The sequence below is a fragment of the Sphaeramia orbicularis genome, unplaced genomic scaffold, assembly GCF_902148855.1.
Source record: "Sphaeramia orbicularis unplaced genomic scaffold, fSphaOr1.1, whole genome shotgun sequence".
Classification (NCBI taxonomy): domain Eukaryota; kingdom Metazoa; phylum Chordata; class Actinopteri; order Kurtiformes; family Apogonidae; genus Sphaeramia; species Sphaeramia orbicularis.
In genome coordinates, this window is record NW_021941654.1 from 22,922 (window position 1) to 49,015 (window position 26,094).

At 40.1% G+C, this 26,094-nt stretch overlaps 1 protein-coding gene across 1 annotated transcript in view; it reads left to right on the forward strand.

Annotated features, from left to right (window-relative positions):
* Window positions 1–26,086, forward strand: part of LOC115416720 (centrosomal protein of 131 kDa-like) — a gene marked incomplete at its 5' end in the record, with an annotated part of 44,569 nt that extends 18,483 nt beyond the window's left edge. The window contains 12 exon segments of the mRNA XM_030130565.1: window positions 1,917–1,972; window positions 2,129–2,158; window positions 5,605–5,707; window positions 7,321–7,522; window positions 9,033–9,140; window positions 9,257–9,374; window positions 11,240–11,314; window positions 12,572–12,714; window positions 12,788–12,965; window positions 13,744–13,940; window positions 22,120–22,180; window positions 25,569–26,086. Coding sequence (XP_029986425.1) covers window positions 1,917–1,972; window positions 2,129–2,158; window positions 5,605–5,707; window positions 7,321–7,522; window positions 9,033–9,140; window positions 9,257–9,374; window positions 11,240–11,314; window positions 12,572–12,714; window positions 12,788–12,965; window positions 13,744–13,940; window positions 22,120–22,180; window positions 25,569–25,640 — 1,343 coding nt within the window.
* Window positions 26,087–26,094: the final 8 nt, after the last annotated feature.

The window sequence follows — 26,094 nt, forward strand, 5'->3', positions numbered from 1 at the left end:
TAAATAATGTCAACTGCTACATTTTGTCTATGTTTACGAGTGAAAGACGTAAAATTACACGATGACAGTGTTTACATCTGAGAACTGTCCTTTAAAAAATGTAAAAAACATAAAACAACCTGACATGTCTTCAGAAAACAATCAGTGTAATTTGAACAATTTGTGCCTGAGTTTATCATTTCCACAGTGTACAAGATCACAGCGGATCTACAGATAACACGAAACATTGAGTAATTTGGATATTTTGAGAAAGGAACTCTTAACAGAAGAAAATAACCAAAAAAACCAGCAATTAGGAACAAAATAAAGAAATACAAGAGGAAAGCGTATAAAAATGAACAGGAATAACAGAAAAGGCCAACAAATGTAATGAAATTGAGCAAACACATGAACAAAGGGATGTTAAAAATAACACTAGTTTGTCTTCAGACATTTCAGGTTGTTTTATATTTGTTCAGGTTCACATTTTATCGTTAAAGGAAGTTTGTAAATGTAAACACATGTCATGTAACTTTCCTTTTTTATTCAACAACACAAAGACAAACCTGGGGATTGGACATTATTTCTAGGTTTATGATGGTGTTTTGTTGGTCTGATCCACTTCACATCATATTGTTCTGAATGTGGAACCTGAACTGTTATGATTTTACATCATTTATTGTTAATATCTTCACTGTAAGTTTTGCTTTTAATAAAACTCATCCCAGGGGGCTGGACTGGACCCTTTGGCGGGCTGGTTCTGACCCACAGGCCGTGTGTTGGGGCCCCCTGGTCTAGAGTGATCATCATTATGGACTTAAATACATCCACGATCGTCCAGGTCTGTGTGAATACATTCTGTCGCTGCTTCTCTGACTTTTCATTGTCTGAGAACCTGGATGACCGGAAAAACCGGGTCACATGTGTGAACCGTCAGAGGTCTGGACCGACCCCTGTTCCAGACCGTCCTGAAAGGAAGCAGCGACAGTCACCTGACAAACACGGGTTTTAGTGTCAGGTTCCTGAATTTACAGAGTGTATTTGAATGCAACAGTCCATCTGTCTGTGTGTTGCTGTTCAGACTGATGAAGAATTCAGAAATTTACATAAAGACCTGAACGCACCACAACTTCATTTATGATTGAGATGAAAACATGAAAGATTGAGCAGAGTTTCAGCACATGCTGACTTTAATACCAACCTTTATAGTTTGTTTACATCGGCTGGAATGTCAAAGCATTTGGAGTTCAGGTTCCACATTCAGACCAGTGTGATCTGAACTGGGTCAGACCAGTAAAATACTATCAGAATACTGATAAATAGGACAAACTCCAAGTTTTTCTTTCTGTTTTATACAGTGAAAAAAGTAAAATTACATTATGAAAAATGTTTACATTCACAACTATCCTTTAAAAAACTGAATTGAATTGGAAAAAATCTGTAATGTCTCCGAAGGGCAGTTTGATGTGCAACAGAGTGCACATATCTCACATATCACCAAACAATCGACAATAAATACAGTAAAAAAGTCATCATAGTTAATGGTGCATTATTCCCAACAAGCTTGCCTACAGGCTATTTTAAAAAAAATGACCTGAACAACCTTAACTGAAATTTATTAAGAAAAACAGGTGCAGTTTTTAATAATATTCTGCTGCTGTTTATCATTTACACATGCATTAAAACGTACAAATGACAGTGGATGTACAAAATACAACAACATCAGTAACAGGCGGAATATTGGTACATTTACTCTAGTTTTCTTCAGGTTATCCTATTTTTTGTGAAAGGATAGTTTGTTGATGTGAACATTGTCATGTAATGTGAAGTTTTGGGTTTTTTTCATGTATTTTTCCTGTTTTTCCTCTTCAGGCTGATCAGCGATAAAAAAGGCTCTGAGTGAGCGCGGTGAAGGTGTGGTGTCTGAGCTGAAGCAGGTGGACCACAAGTACATGCAGAAGATCTCACAGATGCAGGAGGACAGCATGACATGGTGACTCCAGCGCCTCCTCCTCCGCTCCTCTCCTGCTCCTGCTGCTCTGATCTCCATCAGTTTTTTACTGCCTTCCTCCTTCTGCTGCTGTCGTCTAACTCTGCTCTCCTTCTTCTCTGCTTCTTTTCCTCTGCTGCTCTGTTGTTCTGGCTTTAGGTTTGGCAAATTCTGGGTCCGTTGTGTGAGGTAACTTTATTTTTCCTCTAACTCACTCATGCTCGGCTTCATCACGCCTCTCATTCGACCGTTCCTTTTTCCTTTTTCTTTGTTTTTCCATCACTCCATCTTCTCTCGGACAGTTTGTCTGCATGTGAGTCTGCTCTTTTCATTCATCTTCAGTCGTAGCCTCACGTCACATGAACACATCATCAGTTTATTTAACCCTTTAAGGCAGGGCTGTCACACTCATTTTCTTCCGGCGGGGGGGGGGGGGGGGGGGGGGCGCACATTCAGCCCAGTTTAATCTGCAGTGGGCCGGACCAGTCAAATAACAGCATGATAACCAATAAATAATGACAACTCCAAATTGTTTTAGTGCAAAAAATAACATTCTGTTATGCCAATATTTACATTTACAAACTATCCAACAAAACGAATGTGAATAACCTGAAAAAAAAGACATTTTTGGAGAAATATAAGTACAAGTTTATCAATATCCTGCCTCCACTTTTCATTTCTACATGTGCATTACAGATCAGATCTACAAAGACACTAAACATTTAGAAACAGGCAGAAAAGAGTTCAAATTGGGCTGAATTTTCTTTTAGACATTCAGGGTTGTTCATATTTGTTCAGATTATTCACATTTTATTGTTATCCTCCTCAGACCAGGAAATGTCAGCACAGTACCAGCTTCTTTGTTTTTTATTCAGTCAGTGTTTATATTGGAAACATCATGATGCAACTGTTTTTTTCAAATGCAGTTTTTAAAATTTTAATGGAATGTCCTTTGTGGTGGAGTGTTTTCTTTTCTTTTTTGTATGAAGTTGTGAAATTCTTGTCCATAAATGTGGACAGAAAACCCACAGCTGGGTCTGAGGAGGATAAAGGATAATTTTCTTAATGTAAACATTTTCATAATTTAATATTTTGCACTAAATCACAGAGGAAAAAATGGTGTTGTCAGTATTTATAGGTTATTGTGATATTATTTTTGAGTTTGATGCCCTAACTGCATGTTGTAAATTCATCCTGCCGGCCAGATTGGAACTTTTGGTGGCCGGTTTAGGCCCCAGGACGCATGTTTGACACCTGTGGTTTAAGGACTCCCATTAGAACTGGCCTAGATTTATTTATGTTGTTTTTGGAATGAAAGTGTCAGAAAATGCGTATTTTTTACCAATTTTATCACCATTTCAGGATAGAACTTCAATATCTGGCCATTAATTATCATTATTATATGTAATAGATGCTTAAAAACAGGGTGTTACCTGAAATATAAGGGAGAAAGAGACATCTTTGGTCACGAGTAATAGTCACAGTTTAATTATCTAGTGCGTCTTGGACCAACAGCAACTTTTCAAAAAGTGGATTTGGCTGAATTTGAACCCTTAAAGAGCTGAACAGCACCACTGACCAAAAGCATCTTCTGACCTAAACAGCTAACCAGCTTTGGAACCATTATTTTATCAATACACTGTTGATAATTCAGGTAAAATGAAGTTCCTCAGCTGTTCATGACCCACAGATATGACCCATTTGGACATTCAGAGGCTCCACCATCATCTTCTGTATCACTGATTCACCAGTAAAACCCATGTTCAGTTCATGATGTATATTAGTTTTTTCTGGTTTGACATAATAGCCTTTGTTGCGGTGCAGTAGAAAGTACTGGAAAGATAGGAAGGAGCAGAATATGTACTGGAGTAAATGTATATTTACAGATACAAGTGGTCAACAGTGTCATGGATTTGGTTCTGTTTGTTCACTGGGTCGTTAGCTCGGGCTCACAATTATCTTTATGTCAAAATGGTTGCAATTATTTGTGACAGGCTTCTGTATTCGTCTGTATAACAGCTGGATGAACTGCAAAAACAAAACCAAAAAAAAACAGTATGTCACAGCAAAAAAACAAAAAAAAAGTTTTATTATGAAAAACAACTGTAAATGTGCGTAATGAAACTGAATGAGATTATATCAATAACTAGATGGAGCCCCCTCTTTTCACTTAAAAAACACTCTCATCTGCTTCTTTTACCCACACTGCATCTTTTTATGCCTTGGATAGCTCGCATATAGATTTACATATATGTATATAAATATAACTATATATTTTTGGCTAAAATACAACAATTAATGAACTATACAAACCAGAAAAATGCAGGTAAAAACTTAGAAAAAAAGCTGAAACTCAACCAAACACATCAGTTCACACTAGTAGAACTCTGCAAAACAGCACTGTCACTATGTATATACAATTATTTACAAGAATTCACAGCGAAAACCTCGCTAAAATACTGCTTAAAGTAATTAAAATCTACCATGTCTCTCTCACCGACTGCACTCTGCTGCTCTATACCCCGCCCACTATCACCCCTCCCCCTCAGCCAATGAAGGCTTCTACCTTAATGTGTTGTAGACCAGTAGAAAGAACCCAATCTCAGATAAAAGATGACATTTGGATTTTGTCAATAGAATAATCCACAGGTGTCAACATGCGGCCCGGGGGCCAAATCTGCCCCCTCCCAAAAGGTTCCCATTGTGGCCCTGCAGGATGAAAGTGCATAAATGACCTGAACAGTCCAGGTGGTCCAGATCCTTTTGGTTCAGGTTCCACATACGACACATGTGATCTCCAGTCAAAAGAACAACACAATAAACCAGAAAGAATGACAAACACACATTTACTGTGAAAAATTATGGGGAAAAATCACATTATACTGTGAAAATGTTTACGTTTATAAAACTGTTCTTTCACAATAAAACGCAAATAAACCCATACATAAAAACACAGATGAACACGTGCACTTTGAACACTATTCTGCCTGTTCCCAAATGTTTGGTGCATTTATGGATCCACTGGGATCTGCAGTTGTGTTCAGAATAACAGATGGAATATTGGAGAAACTGTTCAAATTTTAGTTCAAACTCCAACATTTGAACAATATGTCTGTATATCTGTCTGTTCCCAAATGTTTATGGAACACTGTGTGTGAATGCACATGTAGAAATAAGAAGTCCAGGCAGGAGAGGGTTCAAATTGCACTAATTTTTCAAATGAAATTTCAGTTTTTTCAGGTTATTCACATCTGTTTTGTAAAATGTAAATATTTTCATTATTTAATTGGGGTTTTTTGTACTAAAACAAGAAGAAAAACTTGGATTTATCATTATTTATAGGTTATTAAGTCATTATTTTACTGGTCTGGCCCACTGCAGATCTAATTGGACTAAATATGGAACTGAACTAAAATGAGTTGGGACAGACCTGGAACCAACAGTTGAGGAGTTACTGTTCAGTGACTGGATTCAGAAATGTGGCGCCGGAGACCACGACCGTCTGCAAAGGGTTAAAGTCCAGAAGTGTCTGGTCATAAAACAAACCCACTTGGACGAGGCATTAGTGTGTGTTGGCTGTGAAAACACTGGTACAGGCTGTTTGACTGTCGTCCTTCCGCTGTGTGTCTGCGCAGGAGATCAAGAAGCTGAAGGAGCTGATGAGCGCCACCGAGAAGGTCCGCCGCGAGAAGTGGATCGACGAGAAAACCAAGAAGATCAAGGAGATCACAGTGAAAGGTACGGAGGCCTGGACCTCAGCCCGGTTCAGCCCGGTTCAGCCTGGACCTCAGCCTGGACCTCAGCCCAGTTCAGCCCAGTTCAGCCCGGTTCAGCAGACATCCGATCAGAGCAAACAACAGAAACAGGATCTGACACCAAGTCAGCCGTGACTAAGTAGACCAGGGCGGGGCCGGTGTCAGGTTTTCAGACCGGTTTGAAACCAGGTCAGATGCGGGACCCAACCCAGATTAACCACTAGAGTCGGACTTCAACAGAGCAGAGGAGATGGTAGCCACTCCGGTCCACCAGGTGGCACCTACTGCACCTCAACCGCCGATAAACGCTAAATAATGAGCAAAAGTCATTCTGTCTTCAGTGCGGGGGCGTCAAACATACGGCCTGTGGACCAAAATCAGCCGCCAAAGAGTCCAAACTGACCCATGAGATGAAAATATGGAATAAATTACACTGAAGATATTAACGATCATTTAGTTCAGGTTCCACATTCAGACCAGTCTGATCTGAAGTGGGTCAGAGCAGTAACATAAGAACAGAAGTAGACTAGAAAAGCACTCAGAGAGCACAGACCTCCACCAAGGCAGGTCAGTGCCCCCCCCCCCCATCACCACCAACATTTAATCATTTGTTCCTTGTGCCAGTATCAACATTTACTAAAATTTTCATCCAAATCCGTCCATAATTTTTTGAGTTATCCTGAAAAACAAAAACATAACCTCCTTGGTGGAGGGAATGACAGCTGCACATTTTTTCTCTTTGTGTTAATGTCAGAAAAGTTAAAAAAGGATCATTTGAACATGTAAACATTTTCATCATACAATTTTTCTTTTTTTCTTTTTTTTCGCTCTTAAACGTAGAGAAAAGTTTGGAGCTGTCATTATTTACAGCAGTGTTTTTCAACCATGGGGTCGCCTGGACTTCAAATGGGGTCGCCTGAAATTTCTAGTAATTGATCAAAATAAAAACTCACTCATAAAAATCTGTGCTGAGTTGACAGAGATAATCCCAATCCATAACAGACCAGACAAACTGGGGTTGTGAAACTGCAGCACTGTGCTTCTGTTTGTGTCTAATGTTCTCTGTGGTCAGTTTCAGATGCTGCAGCTCTGTCATCATTCCTAGTTTCAGTTCTTGTTTGTTCAGTATTAATTGTCCTCCTTGTAAATCCCAGCTGGACTGACTGGACAGATCCTGACCTTTAATCTACACCTGCATTTACTGCCTCTGTCCACAATAATAGACATTATACAGACTAAATGTGTCTAAAACTAATGTTTATTTGAAACAGAGGATAGAAAACTATTACAGGATCAAAAACAAATTGATTTTAGCAACAAAAAAAAAAAAGTCTCCATTTTGAATGTGTGGGGTCGTTAGAAATTTGTGATGTTAAAATGGAGTCAGGAGACAAAAAAGGTTGGCAACCACTGATTACAGGTTATTGTAATATGATTATACATTACATACATATATAAATATATATATATATATATATATATATAAATATATATATATATATATATATACATATATATATATATATATATGACCCGGTTTGAGTCCTGTTGTCTGAGCTCGTTGTCCGTCGTTCCGTCCTCCTGCCGTTCCTCCAGGTCTGGAGCCGGAGATCCAGAAGCTGATCTCCAAACACAAACAGGAGCTGAAGAGGCTGCGGACGCTGCACGAGGCCGAGCTGCTGCAGGCCGACGAGCGGGCGGCGCAGAGGTTCGTCCGGCAGAGCGAGGAGCTCCGGCAGCAGCTGGAGAAGGACAAGGACGAGCAGTGTCAGAGGGAGCGAGACGCCGCCAGACAGAGGTATCATGGGAAAAAACCACAAAGACCGGAGCTGCTCTTCACGCTGCGTCCTCATTTCATTAAAGCTCCTGCATGTGTCTGCAGAGGAACATTCAAATATGAGTTTGCATGTAGCCAGGTCCAAACACTTCCATACCGCTTCCCTGATGACATGTTTATTCACTTTTAACTGGAGGACACTTAGATTTAACATCAGCAGATTTTCAGGTTTTCACCTCTGAAGTATGTTTTTTACACCAGGGGTCGGCAACCTGTGCAAACTAAAGAGCCATTTTTTAAATTTTCAGTTTTCAAATCCACAAAAAGAAACATACAACTTAACATGAACTGTTGTATCCAGTATTTACAGACGCCATAAACCAGTGTTTTTCAGCCTTGGGTCGGGACCCCACGTGAGGTCGCCTGGGATTCAAATGGGGGTTGCCTGAAATTTCTAGTAATTGATAAAAAAAAAAAAAAAAGCACAAAAAAACATACTAATAAAAAATATATGGTGAGTTGAGACATAAAAAACAGACAAACTGTGTGTGAACCTGCAGCTCTGTGTTCTGTTTCTGGGTCTAATGTTCACTGTGGTCAGTTTCAGATGCTGCAGCTCTGTCATCATTCAGTTTCAGTTCTTGTTTGTTCAGTTTCATTGTCCTCCTTGGAAATCCCAGCTGGACTGACTGGACAGATCCTGACCTTTAATCTAAACCTGGATTTACTGCCTCTGTCCACAATAATAGACATTATACAGACTAAATGTCTTCTGAAATTAATGTTTATTTACAACGTTCATTCATTCATTCATTCATTCTCTGAACCCGCTTTATCCTCACTAGGGTCACGGGGGTCTCTTGGAGCCTATCCCAGCTACACAGGGGCGAAGGCGGGGTTCACCCTGGACAAGTCTCCAGTTCATTCGCAGGGCTGAACATACAGAGACAACAAACACTGTCACATTCACACCTATGGGCAATTTAGATTAACCAGTTAACCTATCAGAGCATGTGTTTGGATGGTGGGAGGAGCCAGAGGACCAGAGAGAACCCACGCAGACACAGGGAGAACATGCAGACTCCACACAGAAAGGCCCCACCCCCATGGACTAAAGGTCCCACCCCCATGGACTGGTGTTGGAATGGAACCAGGACCTTCTGTCTGAGGCACCAGTGCTAACCACTGCACCAGCGTGTCGCCTTATTTACAACATAGTGTAGCAATTCATTTGTTTTGGATCATGTAATAGTTTATTTACAACATAGTATAGCAAACTATTACATGATCAAAAACAAATTAATTTAAGCAAAAAAAAGTCTCTGTTTTGAATGTGTGGGGTCACCAGAAATTTGTGATGTTAAAATGGGGTCAGGAGTAAAAAAGGTTGGAAACCGCTGCTGTAAACCGTAGAGTGTGGAGCTTCTGTTTGCAGCTGTCGTGCTGTGGATCCAGGTCTTTATCGGTCCCATGTGGGGTGTGAAATGAGAGCCGGTCCAGTGGTCCTCAGCTGTGTCTGTCTGTGCTTCAGGTATGAGAAGCAGCTTCAGGAGGAGGAGTTATCTCTGCAGCAGCAGAGGAGGAGACTCTACAAAGAAGTGGCCGACGAGAAAGACCGGCTGGCCCAGATGGCTGAGAGGTGAGTCCACCCGGCCCAGATCCGGGTCCACTCGTGGTCCCGTATGTCCGCCGCGTCCACCTGTTCTCCGGTGTCCCCACGGCGGCGGTGGTCTTCAGTCTTGTGTTGCGTCGCAGGCAGCGGGCCGAGCTGGAGGACGTACGACGGCAGCTGGAGGAGAACAGCTGTTTGGCCGAACGAGCCCTGAGACGAGAACTGGACCAGAACCGAGACGAGCAGGAGGAGAGACACCAGGTGACAAACAGGACCAGGACCAGGACCGGTCCATCTGTGGGCCCATGACCCAGGACCATGTCCAGCTGTAAAACACAGAAATGAAGAGGGGTTCACGCTGTTATAAATGTGGGCGGGGTCAAGGGCCACAGATGGACCGCCCACTACTGTTTGACTGATAACTGTTGAACCAGACAAGTTTCAGACAAATATTCCACAGAACTGTAAAGGTCTAAATGCCATCTGAAACAGACTCAAAGGGCAACATTTAGTTTAAATATTTAAAAATGAAAAATATCTTAAACTACTGCCTCACACATGGACAAACAATTACGTCTATATTTTTTTCCAGAATTCCACAGCTGTCCACAGTGAAGTTCCTCTGACATTTTCCTCCTCAGATGTATTCAGTGTAAACCTTAAACCCTCTATTTTACCACCCAGTAACTGATTATAAAGGAAAAAAATATATGATCAAACCTAAATAAAGAGTTTAGACAAATGTCAGCGTCACAGATGGACAGCAACAGGAAATATCAAATTAAACAGTTTTATTTAAATTATCTATATCATATACATTTATTTACAATATTTACAACATACCAATAATATTAATATTATATTCACATGTATTTTGCATAGACATATGTATTTATTAATTTTAAACACTGTGTGTTTAGAATATGACATAAATAATATAATAGTCAAATATCAGTGTATTTGGAATAAATGTAGTTTATTTCTAGAGTTTATAAAATGAACCCAGAATGACAGAACTAAACTGAAACACTGGACAAACAGTCACACTCACTAAAATACTCCAATTTTTTTTTTTTTTTTTTGTCAACATTTTTTTCTCATTTTAAAATACATTTTCCTGAAAATATAAATAATTACCCTGGAAATGTCAGTTTGGTGTAGATTATTGTAATTACATTTTTTTGACCAGATGTGAACCTTCCCTTGACTTCACTCATATGGAATAATCAGAAACACACACACACACACACACACATATATGTATATATGTGTGTGTTTGTGTAAAAAAAAAAAAATAAATAAAAAGGAAAAAAATGTAAGAAAAAAGAAACTATATGTATGTAATGTAATACATATGTATGTAGTGCATAGAGTTTTATCACTTACTACTGTCATTTTTTTATCTAGATATTGTTTGTCTGTTGCTTTTTCCAGTCAGTCTCCCCACTTTGGAATCAGTAAAGTCTCACCTCATCTAATCTTTTTTTTATATATACAGTCCTGTGCAGAAGTTTGGTTTGTCCTTTAGATTAGTTGTTTTTGCAGCGTTGATGTCAACATGCATATGTATTTCTCAGTCCCTTTTCTTCAGATGCAACAAGAAAATACAGGACATCTGTGCACAGCCTTAAAAGACCCAGAAGAAACAGGAGTAAATGGGTTCAAGGTTCAAGCCAGTGTGACCTCTGACCCCATGGCAAGAAACAGCAAAACCTGTTAGAAACATCTGACATGTGTTGAATGAAACCTGGAATCAGAAATCAGAAAGTGATCAAAAGGATTAAAGACACATTAAGAGTAGAAGGAAGGCCAGACTAAATATGATCACTTTGGTTTAGAGAAGCTGTTTGTACACTAACTTTAGTTTTTACTGCTGTTCATACTTTACTGTCGAACATACAGTCAGAATGTACTGACTAGCATCAAAATTACACATGAAGAATAATAATTCAAGGACAATTATACTTGAGGTGTTTTTCCTTTCCTTTTTTTCACCGTGCAGTTCTCTTCAGAGCAGCGTTCATTCTGCTGCTGTTCCAGCGTCATGTGTTTCCTTCTCCTTTGTCTGTGTTTCCTGTTCACATGTCAGCATCCTTCACTCATCTGAGGCTGTGTTTTGTAACCAGGCGGAGATGAAGGCGCTGCAGGAGCGACTGGATGCAGAAAAACAGGCCTGGGAGGAGAACTACAAGCACAAAGAGGTTTGTTTACGTCCAACAGAGCTGAAGAGCCTCCACAGCCCCAGGTCCAGTGTTCTGGGACCGCCGCACCGTTTTCCTGATAAAACCCTGGTTTTTTCCATTGGATGTAGTGACGTAGGCGGTGGCGGCACATTTCCAGCTGACGGAGCGCCAGCCTCCACTTAAACAGAATGAGGGGGAAGGCCTCGGGCGGTGGATCGGATCAGGAAACATTTAGAAACACTGTTCAGAGAAGTTCACAGGTTTAGGAGGCGAGGATCTGATTGGACGGACGAGGCAACTGCATGAAAGTGATGGAAAAACAAGACAAACAGGATGTAGAAAACAAAAACAACATAAAAACAAGACAAAAAGCACAAATAGATGAAAAAGGATGCAAAAGACGCAACAAAATGAAATGATGCGGCGGTTGACAATGTTCTAAAACGCTCAATAACATGAAAAACACACAAAAAACAAGATAAAACTGATGACAGAGAAGATAAACATGATGTGCATTTGTAAATAACAATCTGTTCTTAATTGCTTGCATGGGTGAATAAAGGTTAAATAAAAAAAATAAATAAAAATGTGAAATACAAAAAAATGGCAAAAAGATGAAAGTAATGTAAAAGACATGAGACAAACAGGATGTAAGAAACAAAATGAAAACAAACTCATGGAAAAACAAGACAAACAGGATGGAAAAAAACACCATAAAAACAATACAAAATACAACAAATGAAAAATGACACAAAAGATGCATCAAAATAAAAGCGATGCAGTTCTTGAAAATGTTCTAAAATTAGATTTTAAAAAAATGACACAAAACTGATAAAGAAGACGAACATGATGTAAAAAACATACAAAGATTAAAGTAAAGCAGAAGACATGAGACAAACACGATGTGCAAAAACACTTCAAAACAGAAAGAAGATTTTAAAAAAGATGCAACAAAATGAAAATAACAGCAGCTGAAACTGTAAAAAAAAAAGTGTTTTTGACACATTTTTCTTTTGTTTTCATCGTATACAGTTAATAGAACTGTGTGGTTTCTTCATAGTATGGGTATAAATACACAGAAGGGAACGTGTGTGTTCGGAGAGTGGACCAGTATTTGACTGACCAGTGGCTGACCAGTGGCTGACCAGTGGCTGACCAGTGGGTCTTTATGCTTTCGATCACACATGCAGGGGAATCAGACGGTGTTCGGCTGTACCTGGATCAGATGGGTTTTAATTGGAGGCTCTAATTAAACTGGGTCATTTGCGTCCGCAGGAGGAGCTGCTCAAAACCCAGGCCGTCGCTCTCAAACACGAGATGCGACGGAAGAACGACCGCGAGCTCAACCTGGCGATCCTGGCGATGGAGGCGGAGGTGACCAAGGACAAGGAGGAGTGCGAGAGGGCGGCGGAGAACAGGTACCGGAGCCGGGCTTCAGAACGGCGCTGTTGGTTTGTGTGACGAAGCTGACGGTTGGCGTTCCCGCGTCAGGGTGAAGCGCGTCCGCGACAAGTACGAGGCGGAGCTGAAGGAGCTGGAGCGCTCGGAGAAGGCGGCGGTGGAGAAGCAGCAGGAGCTGAGGAAGCGTCAGCTGGAGACGGAGGGAGAGCTGATCCGCCTGCAGAGTCTACTGAGGCAGAAGGAGCAGGAGGTGGAGGACGTCACCAAGGTCAGAGGTCAAACACCAGCAGCACTGCACACAAAGGTCAGAGGTCAAACACCAGCAGCACTGCACACAAAGGTCAGAGGTCAAACACCAGCAGCACTGCACACAAAGGTCAGAGGTCAAACACCAGCAGCACCTTATACAAAGGTCAGAGGTCAAACACCACTATAACAGACCGAATGAAGCCCCGCCCACATTTAAATTTTATTTTATTTATTTATTCATTCATTTTTTTTTTACTTTTTTGGTATTCCCCCAAAAAACACAGTGTTTGACACAAAAAACACAATTTTATTTTATTTGTTTCAATATACTCCATAAAAATTTGATTACTTTTTTTTTTAGATCCTGGTATATGTTAATAATTAACATCAACATTGGTGAATATACATTATTATTTTTTGTTCCAGGTCAAAGGTTAAATGTTAAATGTGTCAGTGTACATTTTGTACTCACTTGGTAGAAGGTGTTAGTGTAGGAATTTAATGTCTGATTTTAGTGGATGGAGCAGAATTTTACAAATCGTGCAAAAATGAACAACTTTTGAATTGTGACCTAAAACAAATTGTAATGAATAATAGGACCTTTTATAAGATGAGGTGTAAAGTGTGTATAATATGCTCCCCCAGATTCTGCAGAGTGAGCTGAACATTATGTTCCAAATCCGTTCTAATATTTGGGCCATGTGCTTTTATTCTAAAGTGTGAACACTACTGAGTAGTGCGGTTGTAATCTTGGTTCTTTGTGGGAGTCTAATATTTTTACTTGACTCCGCCCTCAGGCCAGAGACAAGATGGCCGCCGAGCGCCGCAGCCTGGCCGAGGTCATCCGGCAGGACTTCGCCGACCGGCTGGTGCTGACAGAGGAGGAGAACCGGCGGATGAAGGCGGAGGTGTCGGAGGTCAGAGCCCGCCTCCGGCTGGAGGTGGAGAGGGTGACGAGGGAGAAGGAGGAGGAGCTGGCGGAGGTGCACCAACGGTAGGAACCCAGAGGAACGCCCACGTAGAACATTCAGAGGTCCTGTCCTCAGAGCAGCAGCAGGACACAAGGGTCAGGTTGAGTAGACTCAGACCTGCAGGCTTCACTCCTTCATCTGAGCTGTGGTTAAGTTTACTGCATCACATGATGGACGCAAAGCCAACACGTCACCTCCTGTTTCACACCGAAAACCATTCAGTTCAATCCAACTGTATTTACAGAACACTGTGTATGCACAAGGCAGACGCAATGTGCTTCACAACAGGTACAGTGTATACTGTGTGTGTGTATATATATATATATATATATATATATATATATATGTTAGGGTAGAGACTGCGATCTGGTTGGATCGGCGATTCTACCAGTAGAGACTCCGATCGTAGTCTCTACTGGTAGAAACTCCGATCCTGCCAGTAGAAGGGTTAGGGTTTGGGTTTGGATCGGAGTTTCTACCAGTAGAGACTACGATCGGAGTCTCTACTGGTAGAATCGCCGATCCTACCAGATCGCAGTCTCTACCCTGACATATATATATATACAGGGTGGGGAAGCAAAATTTACAATGTATTGAGGCAGGATTGGCAGACAGTGTATGACCAATTAGTTTATTGAAAGTCATGAGAATTTAAATCTTCAGATCTATTTTAACTGCATTTCTAACGCTCTTGTTGTCTACCTCAAGTTCAATTGTCATTTTTCTCAGGGATTGGTTGGATCCTTTAGGATTTTGGATTGAGAGCTTTAATAAAGCTTTGGTAGGTTTTTGTTGCTTCCTCCACTTCCAGACTTTCTGGTAATAGTTTTGCTCATAGTCATTCTCTTCTTTCCATTATAAACAGTCTTTATGGACACTCCAACTATTTTTGAAATCTCCTTTGGTGTGACGAGTGCATTCAGCAAATCACACACTCTTTGACGTTTGCTTTCCTGATTACTCATATGGGCAAAAGTTTGTGAAAACGTATGGATAATAGTGTTAGGTATGATTATGACATCAGTATATGTTTGGGTTCAAAACACCTGACGTAGTGTCTGCTGAGAAAAAACAACTACATGTTCAGTGTACATTTGGCTTCCCCACCCTGTAGATATATATAAAAAATATGATAAAAACATCATTTGGGAATCTGCAGGTTTGATGAAGCTGAATTTCTGACTTTTGAAGACATTTTTCACTTCATTGTACAAAGATTCACATAGAAAATATAACAAATGTCATTTATTTGTGGGATTTTGAAGACCTTTAAGTGTCAGATTTAAGGATAAATTCTACATTTTAAGTAGAATTAAGGCCTTCATTTCGGACAAATGTGAGGCCTTTTCAGGATCCGTGGGCTGTGACATGCATTCAACAGATGGTCTTTGGTCCAGGTTTGATGTTTGTTTGTACAGTTTCATTCCCGTCCTTCACTTCAAGGACACTTTCTAAAAACATCCTGGGTTTCGTCTCTGTCAGTGACGCCGATGCTGATACGTTAACGGTGTGTCTGTCCACCGACGGTCACTCTGTCGTTTTGTTTTACTGCTTTATTTTTGTTGAAGCCGTGCAGACGTGGATCCGACTCCGATAAACTGTGCTTTGATTCCATCCACCGGTCTGATCTGTGCCGCTGGAGTTTATTTTTATGATATCAATGACCCCGTTGTGTAGAAGACGATGTGTTTGTCAGGAGGAGATTACAGCTGCAGCATGTTCTGGAAATGATCTGAACTGGGGCTAAAATAACTTCAGCCTTCCAGAGTCTGATAGAACAGATCAGAGACAGTGGTGTCAGTGCTGGTGTGGATGTCTTCAGGTGTCATCACATACGTACAGAGGTTCACCTGCATTTATGACGGATTCACAGAAGTTCCAGTAGAAAGACCAGCGTAAATGAACAGTGAACGGGTTCAGTGTGATCAGCGGACGTCTGTAGACCTACATCTGAACATACATGGAGGTCAACATTAGGGCTGTGCCATAGGACCATATTAGATCGTGAAGGGTGCATGTGACAGTGGATCACATGACCAACAGAACTAACCATTCCAAACTATCACACATTCTCCCACATGGTGGAAAACAGCCCTGGAGACATGAGGTCATGTGATGTAAACATGTGTAGAGGTGGTGTGACGGACTGCAGAGGGACCAATAGAGTGAACGGTGGATGGGAATGACCTTTGTACGTAGATGGAGTTATAGAAACGCATTTGGACTGTTGTTATGGGTTTTACTTTGGATTCATGTCTGTTTGGAGCTAACACCAGCCTGAACAGGACCACAGCTGGACATCAGCATAGTGCTACAGCCTGCTCCAGTACAGCTGTCCTGTGTAAGGTCATGCAGTGTTTTCCAACCTGAGGTCTGGAGCCCACAGGGGGGCGCCTGGCATTCAAATGGGGAATTTATAGTAATTGAAAAAAATATAAAAAAATTACTAATAAAAAACATATGGTGAGTTGGACAGAGCTGAGCCATAAAAGACCAACTGTGGTTCTGTTCATGTGTGGTTCTGTTCATGTGGGTTCTGTTCATGTGTGATTCTGTTCATGTGTGTTCTGTCATGGTCATGTGTTGTTCTGTGTGATGTGATTCTGTTCATGTGTGGTCTGTCGTGTGGTTCTGTTCATGTGTGATTCTGTTCATGTGTGGTTCTGTTCATGTGTGGTTCTGTTCATGTGTGATTCTGTTCATGTGTGATTCTGTTCATGTGTGGTTCTGTTCATGTGTGGTTCTGTTCATGTGTGGTTCTGTTCATGTGTGATTCTGTTCATGTGTGGTTCTGTTCATGTGTGGTTCTGTTCATGTGTGATTCTGTTCATGTGTGGTTCTGTTCATGTGTGATTCTGTTCATGTGTGATTCTGTTCATGTGTGATTCTGTTCATGTGTGATTCTGTTCATGTGTGGTTCTGTTCATGTGGTTCTGTTCATGTGTGATTCTCTTTATATGTGGTTCTGTTTTGTCTGTGGTTCTGTTTGTGTCACATGTTCACTGTGGTCAGTTTCAGATGCTGCAGCTCTTTCATCATTCTTAGTTTCAGTTCTTGTTTGTTCAGTTTTCTTTGTAAATTCCAGCTGGACTGACTGTTCAGATCCTGACCTTTAATCTGCACCTGGATTTACTGCCTCTGTCCACAATACAGACTTATACAGACTAAATGTCCACAATAACAGACATTATACAGACTAAATGTCCCACAATAATAGACATTATACAGACTAAATGTCCACAATATAGACATTATATAGACTAAATGTCCACAATAACAGACATTATACAGACTAATGTCCACAATAACAGACATTATACAGACTAAATGTCCACAGTACAGACATTATACAGACTAAATGTCCACAATAATAGACTTATACAGACTAAATGCCCACAATAACAGACATTATACAGACTAAATGGCCACATAACAGACATTATACAGACTAAATGTCCACAATGATAGACATTATACAGACTAAATGCCCACAATAACAGACATTACAGACTAAATGTCCACAATAACAGACATTATACAGACTAAATGTCCACAATAACAGACATTATACAGACTAAATGTCCACAATATAGACATTATACAGACTAAATGTCCACAGTAACAGACATTATACAGACTAAATGTCCACAATAAAGACATTATACAGACTAAATGTCCACAATAATAGACATTATACAGACTAAATGTCCACAATAACAGACATTATACAGACTAAATGTCCACAATAACAGACATTATACAGACTAAATGTCCACAATAATAGACATTATACAGACTAAATGTCCACAGTAACAGACATTATACAGACTAAATGTCCACAATAATAGACATTATACAGACTAAATGTCCACAATAACAGACATTATACAGACTAAATGTCCACAATAACAGACATTATACAGACTAAATGTCCACAATAACAGACATTATACAGACTAAATGTCCACAATAACAGACATTATACAGACTAAATGTCCACAATAACAGACATTATACAGACTAAATGTCCACAATGATAGACATTATACAGACTAAATGTCCACAATAACAGACATTATACAGACTAAATGTCCACAATGATAGACATTATACAGACTAAATGCCCACAATAACAGACATTATACAGACTAAATGTCCACAATAACAGACATTATACGACTAAATGTCCACAATAACAGACATTATACAGACTAAATGTCCACAATAATAGACATTATACACACTAAATGTCCACAGTAACAGACATTATACAGACTAAATGTCCACAATAACAGACATTATACAGACTAAATGTCCACAATAATAGACATTATAGACTAAGTCCACAATAACAGACATTATACAGACTAAATGTCCACAATAACAGACATTATACAGACTAAATGTCCACAATAATAGACATTATACAGACTAAATGTCCACAATAACAGACATTATACAGTTATACAGACTAAATGTCCACAATAACAGACATTATACAGACTAAATGTCCTCCAAACCGTTAACGTTTATTTACAACATTATATAGTAAACTGCTACAGTATGAAAAACTCAGTTCTGAATGTCTGTGGTGGACAGAAGTCTGTGATGTAAAACTGGGGTCAGTAGATGCAAAAGTCTGGAACCAGTGGTTCATGTATCCTGTCGTTGTCCTCGTCTAAATAAATAAATAAAATGAAGAATGACAAAAAGGAGGCACAGGTTTTAGTCACATGACCAAAGCCACGTCTGAACCCAGGCTCCTCGGTCCTGAGGGGGACTCCCTGACTCACTTTCACTCTTCCATGTGGAAACTAGGCGTGAACCTCTGACCCCGTCTAATGGAAGCGCTCCCTTGATGGGCTATTTTCAGACACTTAAGGCCGCGGTAAACCCGGCGCCCAGACCCTCTGTTTATTAACCTTATTGAGTTCCACGCTGACATTAATCGGGGGGGGGGGCTGCTGGTCTTGTGTTTCTGCGCTCGTAGACGCTGGCTCAGACCCAGCCCTGCGCTAAAGTTTCCAGCCTTTGTTGGTTGTGAACAGCAGCTTTAAGTCATGTGTCAACATTCCTGTTCCACCTGGATCCGTCCACAATGCTTTAAGTGCTGGAGGCCGCCGCTGACCTACATCTGCTGTGGACGGGGTTTCCTCCCACTCTCACGGGGTCTTTTTTTTTCCACAGATAGGCTTGTGTCTTCTTCAGATGTGTCCGTGTTCACATGATCTTATCTGACGTCTTTTCAGCCGGTGAATCATTAGTACTGCAGGACAACAGCGGGTCTCCTGTGTCACCGGGTGCATTCCAGGTTTTCCAGACTCTTGAACACCGTCGGCTTCTCTGAGCTGCTGTCCAGTTTATGTCAGCGTTAAAAAAAGCCTCTGGGGGGTGGAGCCAAAACCACCATCACAAAAGAGGACGAAGACAGCTAAAAATAGGACCAGTGTCCCTGCGTCTCACCGCCATGTTCCATCAAGAATCAACACCAAATAGAATTTGCAAGGTCAAAGGTCACGGACCCAAATCCAAGTCCATATCAGCTCAAATGTCCTTCGGGGGTCAAATGAGTGTCCATTTGTGTCCAAAACAGTTGTCCTACAGTCCTAGAAGTGTGTGTAAATAATGCTAATCCATTTGTGCACAGACTACTGATATTCTCTGACAGTGGAAGCTCTATTTTCATAAATATTGGATTTGGAATAGCACGTGGATGTGAAAACTTTTGCTGGTGGACGGACGTGACATTACCCATGATGCTCTGGTCAGTCCCAGTACTTTATTAGGAATAAACTTCTAGACTTCCTATTGCTAATTGTGCTCTTCTTCCTAAATGTTGCTATTGTGGATCTAAAACAATCCCAGCTGACACAAAAACACTAAATGTGTCAGTGGACGGATGTGACATGGTTGTTGTGGATCCCATCATACTGATGCTCTGCAGCCATGTCAGCGTTTACACTAATGATCCCTGTGCAAAAACTAGGAGCACTATTATTTATTGGATAGTTTAGCATCAGACTAAAGAGGAAAGAACAATCTAGAATTGTTCTTTGTCTAAAAATGCTTCTTATTGTAAAAGTGTTGATGTAAACAGTGCTGTGTGCCATTCTTCATGTATGTATTGGTGGAACAGAAGCAGGATGGATCAGCACCATACTCCAGATTGAACCTGTACAAATAAAACATGTGATATGGAGGAGAGAATCTGGGAAGAAAAACTGGGGAATCCAAAAGAAGAGAAGATTTGTTTTTCAGCTCAGTTCAGTTCAAATAGAACTTGTCCATTTGTGACATGAAAATATAGCATTAATTGTGCTGAAATGGTTCATTTTGGAGCTGAAAACATAGTTCATATGAGCATCAACATGTTGAACAGAACTGAAATCCTGTCCATTTGAACAACTGTCATTTACCAACACAAAGTTCCTTTGGATTCACTGAGACTGATTTAATATGAACACAGACACAAAGAAGAGCTGTGAGCACATGTGAGCTGACATATGATTTCCTGTCAGTGTTCAATAGTAACTGTACTGATATCACTCACCATTCACATGTTCTGTCCAGTTCACTTTATTTCTAAAGCACATTTAAACAAGAACATTTCCAAAGTGCTGCACATCATAAAAACAATAAAACAATTAAAAGAAATACAGTCAAAACAATAAATCAGTACATAAAACTACAAAAATGCTCTGTAAAAAACAGTAAAAGCAAAGAGTTAAAAGTAATAAAATAAATAAATATAAGACACAGAGGACCACACAACTCACATGGAATTAAAAGCCAGAGAATAAAAGGGGGTTTTAAGACAAGCCTGAAAACCCTCCACTGTGGGGGCTGTTCAGACGCTGTAAACCAACAGAATGTGGACCAGGTGAAGGCACGTGGAATATTTTTTTTAAAAAGTGTCAAAAATTCAAAAACCTAAATTTCTCAAAACTGTGAACAAACTTTGTTATCATTGTCCCAAGGAAGATACATGGAACATTTTGAACTGGGCCTAAATGTCCTTTTAAATGTCAGTATGAGCCTGGTGTTGTCCCACCACCATCAGTAGACAGTTTGAAGCGTACCCCGTATGTGTGTATGTGCCACTTTAAGTGTGGGCACATATGCTTGTTTACTTGCAACTGCATTCTCTTTTTTTAATGATTTTTTTTCAGTTTGTTTTTATGTTATATACAGTATTAGTGCATTGTTGTGTATTTTTATCTTTTTTTTAAATTTACTTTATTTTTCTTATTTTACTGCAAACTATTTTAGCTATTTTAGTGTATTTTTTATGTATTTTTTTGTGCATTTGATTTATAATAATTGAGGCCAGTGAACGGAAGGTCTGAAATTTGACCAAAAGATGACGAAAAAAATGTTTCAAAAAAGTCATAAATTCAGCTTCGTCAAACCTGCACAAACACTGATCATGTAATTAGCCTGTTTTGTTGCATTAGAGTACTTTTTTTGTGAACGTTAACATGTGTTTTGTGTATTTTACTGTATGATTAACATATTTGGGGCTATTTTAATGTATTCTTTTGTGTATTTTTTGTGCATTTGGTCTATAATAACTATGAGGCCCATTGGACTGATATTTATGTGAATATAGGGTCTGAGATTTGGCCAAAGACGACAAGAAAAATGTCTAAAAAAAGTCTTTAGATTCAGCTTCCTCAAACCTGCAGACACCCTGACAAATAAAACTAATAATATGAAGACAGCAGCGGCTGAGTCACAGCTGAAGTAAACCATCAGTTTATCTGATCACAGCATTAGACTTTTCATCTTGTATTTTGTTTTCATCGTCTTTTGTGCTGTTTTCACCTTTTTTTTCACTTTACATAATAAATGTTCCATTGTTGCCATTTTTTGTTGAAATTGTTGCTTCTCATGTTGGTCAACTTCTCAATAGCAAAACTATCTAAAGTTCATGTGGCTTTGGGGTTTTCACATTCAACTGACTTCCATAAATATGGTCACTGAGCCTGTATGTGGAACTGAACTGTACTATGTGTTGAAATAATGTCATTAATATTTCCATGCAGTCTTATTTTTTTGTATATTTGTGAAGAGTTCACCTCCATGGTCCTGTTTTGGTTCTGTTTTTACGTCTTCCATTTGTTTCCATTTGCAGGTGAAATCAGCAGATGTCACATGACCACATCTTATTAAACTTTACTCTTTTTTTTTTTTATTTCTCAGGGTGAAAGCGGCCATTTTAAAGAAAGATGAAACTGTCAATAACCTCCGGAAGCAGCACGAGGTGAGAAACGAATGAAAACACAGACCTTTAAAACCTGTAAAACCTGACGACATGAACGTTAGAATGAACAGCCCAGTGCGTGGGTCAGACAGCAGAAGAGGATTACATTTGTTTTTCAGAGGTGGCGTTGACTTAAGTTCTCTCAACATTGATTTTTTTTTTTTTTAAATTCATGACTGATTTTAAATGTTCTTCCTCTAAATTTCTAAAATATTTTTCCTGCTCTGACTGTAAATAATAATTTTCTCCCACAACTAACCATCTACTATAGAAGAGGATTAGGAAAAAAAAATAAAATTAAGGTCCAGTATATTTTTTTATATTATTATTTTAGCCATATTCTTAAAGTCAGAACTCTGAGTTTAAAGTCAAAATTCTGAGAAAAAAGGTTGACTTTTTTCTCAGAATAATTAAAAAAAATAAAATAAGGTTCAATATATTTATTATTATTATTATTATTATTATTATTATTATTATGGGAAAAAAAGTTAGAGTTATTATTATTATTATTAAAGTTAATAATAATAAAGAATATACTGGACCTTAATTTTTTTTCCAGGGGCCCTAATCCTCATCTGTCATCTACTTTCTTCACATCTGACTGAGGAAGAAAAATCTCCCATTAAACTTTGGTGAAATCCTGATGTTTCTGAACTCTGTGGACATAAATATGTGGACACGTCATGTCTCCAGCTGTCACGTCCTGTTCAGGAGGGTCTGAGACGAAAACCTGCATATTTCCTTTACATTTAGAGGAGACGTCTGAATGTGGAACCAGAACAAAAAGGATTTTAACATCATTGATTGTTAATATCATCAGTGTTATTTTTTCATTTCATAACTTCATCCCTCGGTCTGGATTGGACCCTTTGTGGGCTGGTTTGGCCCACGGGCCGTATGTTTGACACCACTACTGTAGATGACGGTTTGGTTTGAATGGTTAAAACTCATCCTCGCATCGTCTCAAAGTCTGTTAAAGAAGTGAAGGTGTCGAATCCGAGTCGGAATCGTGTCATTTTTCAGTCGTTCGCAGACTAAAAACAGCAGCTTTAATAATTAATGAGTCCACCGGGCTCAGATCCACGTCTTCAGATACAGGAGTCACAGCAGGAACTGAAAACCACCTGACGTGAGCCCGTCCTGATCTCCCATCACAGCGTCCACACAGGCTGCACCACAGGGATCTAGTTGATGTGGCGGATGTGGACAGGTCATTGTGAACGCGGCCGTGGGTTCATGAAGACAGAACTGAAGCTCCTCCAACTGCTTCTACAACAGGACGGTTCTGAAGCTTTCACTAAATCACTGAAGAACAGACTCCTCCAGTTTGGTCTACTGTGTAAAAGGTTTAGTTTTTTGTCGAGTAAGTTACCTTTAAATCCGTGTCTTTATTTATTTGATTATTGGTGATTATTGGACTTAATACATTGGAATATTAATCAGACTGACACAACATAGAACTGAACTAAACACATGAACCACTAGTATTAACCCATATTTACTACATGTGCAAAAAACACAAGTGCGTAATGTTGGTTTTTCCACTAAATCACAAATGTGATGATTTGTTTATTTATTATCGCGAGATGACACGAGAATTCGTTCCATAAACATGTGGATGAACCTCAGTGGGTGTAGTTTTGTGTTTAGAATGCTGTTCCTCCTCTCGTACTTGGGTTTCCTGCCGTGTCCACACACACACACAGGTTTGGTTTAAACTCTTCTTCTTCTTTTGTTGTAACGTCCGTCAACATCCGTTTTTTTCTTCATGTGATTCTAGTTGTGCAAAAAGGTCTTTCCACTGCAGTTTTGTATGAAATACCAATTTCACTACGCCTGAAAAACCACCTCTTGCCGGCACAAAAACTTTCATCAAAAATGAGTGTTGGCGAAATTGTCATTCTTTCCATGAGGTAAATGTTTATACACAAGTAGAGGGTCACAGAAACGAGACTAGTGTTAGATCAGTTCATACATGAGGGGTTTTTTATGTTTTCAAAGTGTTTTGAGTTAGTTAAAATGTAAATGAATTGAAAAATAATCAGATTAATTTGACTTAGTTCAGAGTTGGACACATGAAATGTTCACTTTACTCATATCTGTTAAAAACAGTCCAGAAGACGTACATATTTAAGAATCCAAATAGAATAGTTTAATTATTTGAATTCTGAGTGATTTATTAAAAACACACACAAAAATGTAAATATTGTCCCTATAATAAATAGTAGGTGGATGGAACATTAGTTATGATTAGAGTCTTGAATATGTCAAAGATGAACAACTAACCTGATTGGATGTCGTTTGTATTTTTTCTTAGTGTCAGATTCTCCCTCTGGTTTCTCTCATTGACTTCCATTGAAACCACAGTTTTTCACTAATATCAGTATTTAATTTGGAAGAAAACCAGTGATATTTGACATTTAGTTATAAATGTGAGGAGGTGTAAGAGTTAAAAACAGAAAAACAGAAAAAAAACACAGTGACTAAAAGAAGAAGTACAAAAAAATCAGTGCTGCCAAACGATTCAAATATTGAATCAGATGAAATACAGGGTTGCTGTGGATACATTTCTATTAATTCTGATTAAATATCATTCATTTTTAATCTATATTTATCACGTTTCATTTTGGATGAACAAATGAACAAACAGACTCAAGACAGAAGTGAATGTATGTGCACTGAGCGGCTTTGTCCATGCCAGGACACCGTAGCCTTAGCCGCAGCGCTAACCCGACCCCAGACCTGCTGTTGGATCTGAAGTGTTGGAGGGAATGTTCTGCAGCTCACACCGTCTGTGGGTCCACTGGTCCGTCTGGAGCTTCTCCTCATATTCCATCCAGAGGACAGCAGGCTGTTCGCTGTCGTCCATCTGTGTGGGTCGGTTCTGCTGGTTCTGCTGGTTCTGTTCCATCTGGACTGGGTCAAACGGACCCACATGTGTTGGTTCAGGCGTTCTGCTGCAGGTTCACTTTGACACTCACATTCATCAGGACGATGGATTCATCTGAGTTAAGGCGTTAATTGTGACAAAACAAAACCATTTCCTAAAACAGTTCCTTAGTTCAGTGTGAACCGAACTGAATGGAAACCCGAAAGCGCTGAAAATATTCATGTCTGTGTTTGTGTTTGTTCTGTTGAACATGATGAAGGTGTGACCTGAACCTGTTTCAGATGAAGACGTTGGATCACAACAGAACTGAGTCCGTCCTCCTGTGGGTTCTGGTATTATTGACACTGCTTTTAAATAGTGGGCTTGGTATCCTGTGACCCGGTCACGGTCGTCTCTGTTCTGGTGTCCAGTGTTTCTGACCCAGTTCCAGGTCGACGGGGGCCCGGATGTGGTTTTGGGTGATTGACAGCGAGTTTAACCGGTTGTCTCCTCTGATAGGCTGCCGTGAAGAGGGCGGAGCATCTGGAGGCCCTATGGGAGCAGCAGAGGAAGCAGCTCCTGGAGAAGTGAACCGGACCGGACCGGGTCAGCCCGTCCTGGACCCACCTGATCTGCCCTGATCCCAGAGCCCCCCCCACCACCCCCACCCCCCAGTCCAGACCTGTGGATCTGCAGACGTCGTCCTCTACCTCATGTTAAAGTCTAACGTGGACCAGGACCAGGACCAGGTGGACCTGCTCCTCTTCTTCATGTGTAGTTCCTCTGTGACTCCCCCTCCCCCTCTCCACGTGGGGGTGGGGGGGCGGCAGGAATGCATCGCTGTTCCTGGGAGACCAGTTCCAGATGTTTCTGAGACCAGCCCAGACCTGCTCCGCTCCAGGGTGAAAACAGGACTGTGAAGGACTAGATCTGACTCTGAACCGCCCCCCATACCCCCGCCTCCCCCCCACCCCCGAAGTCCCCCTGTCCTCTGTCGAGTCATGTGTTCAGTCCTGAGGCGGAGCTAATTACAGGATCTGTGGCC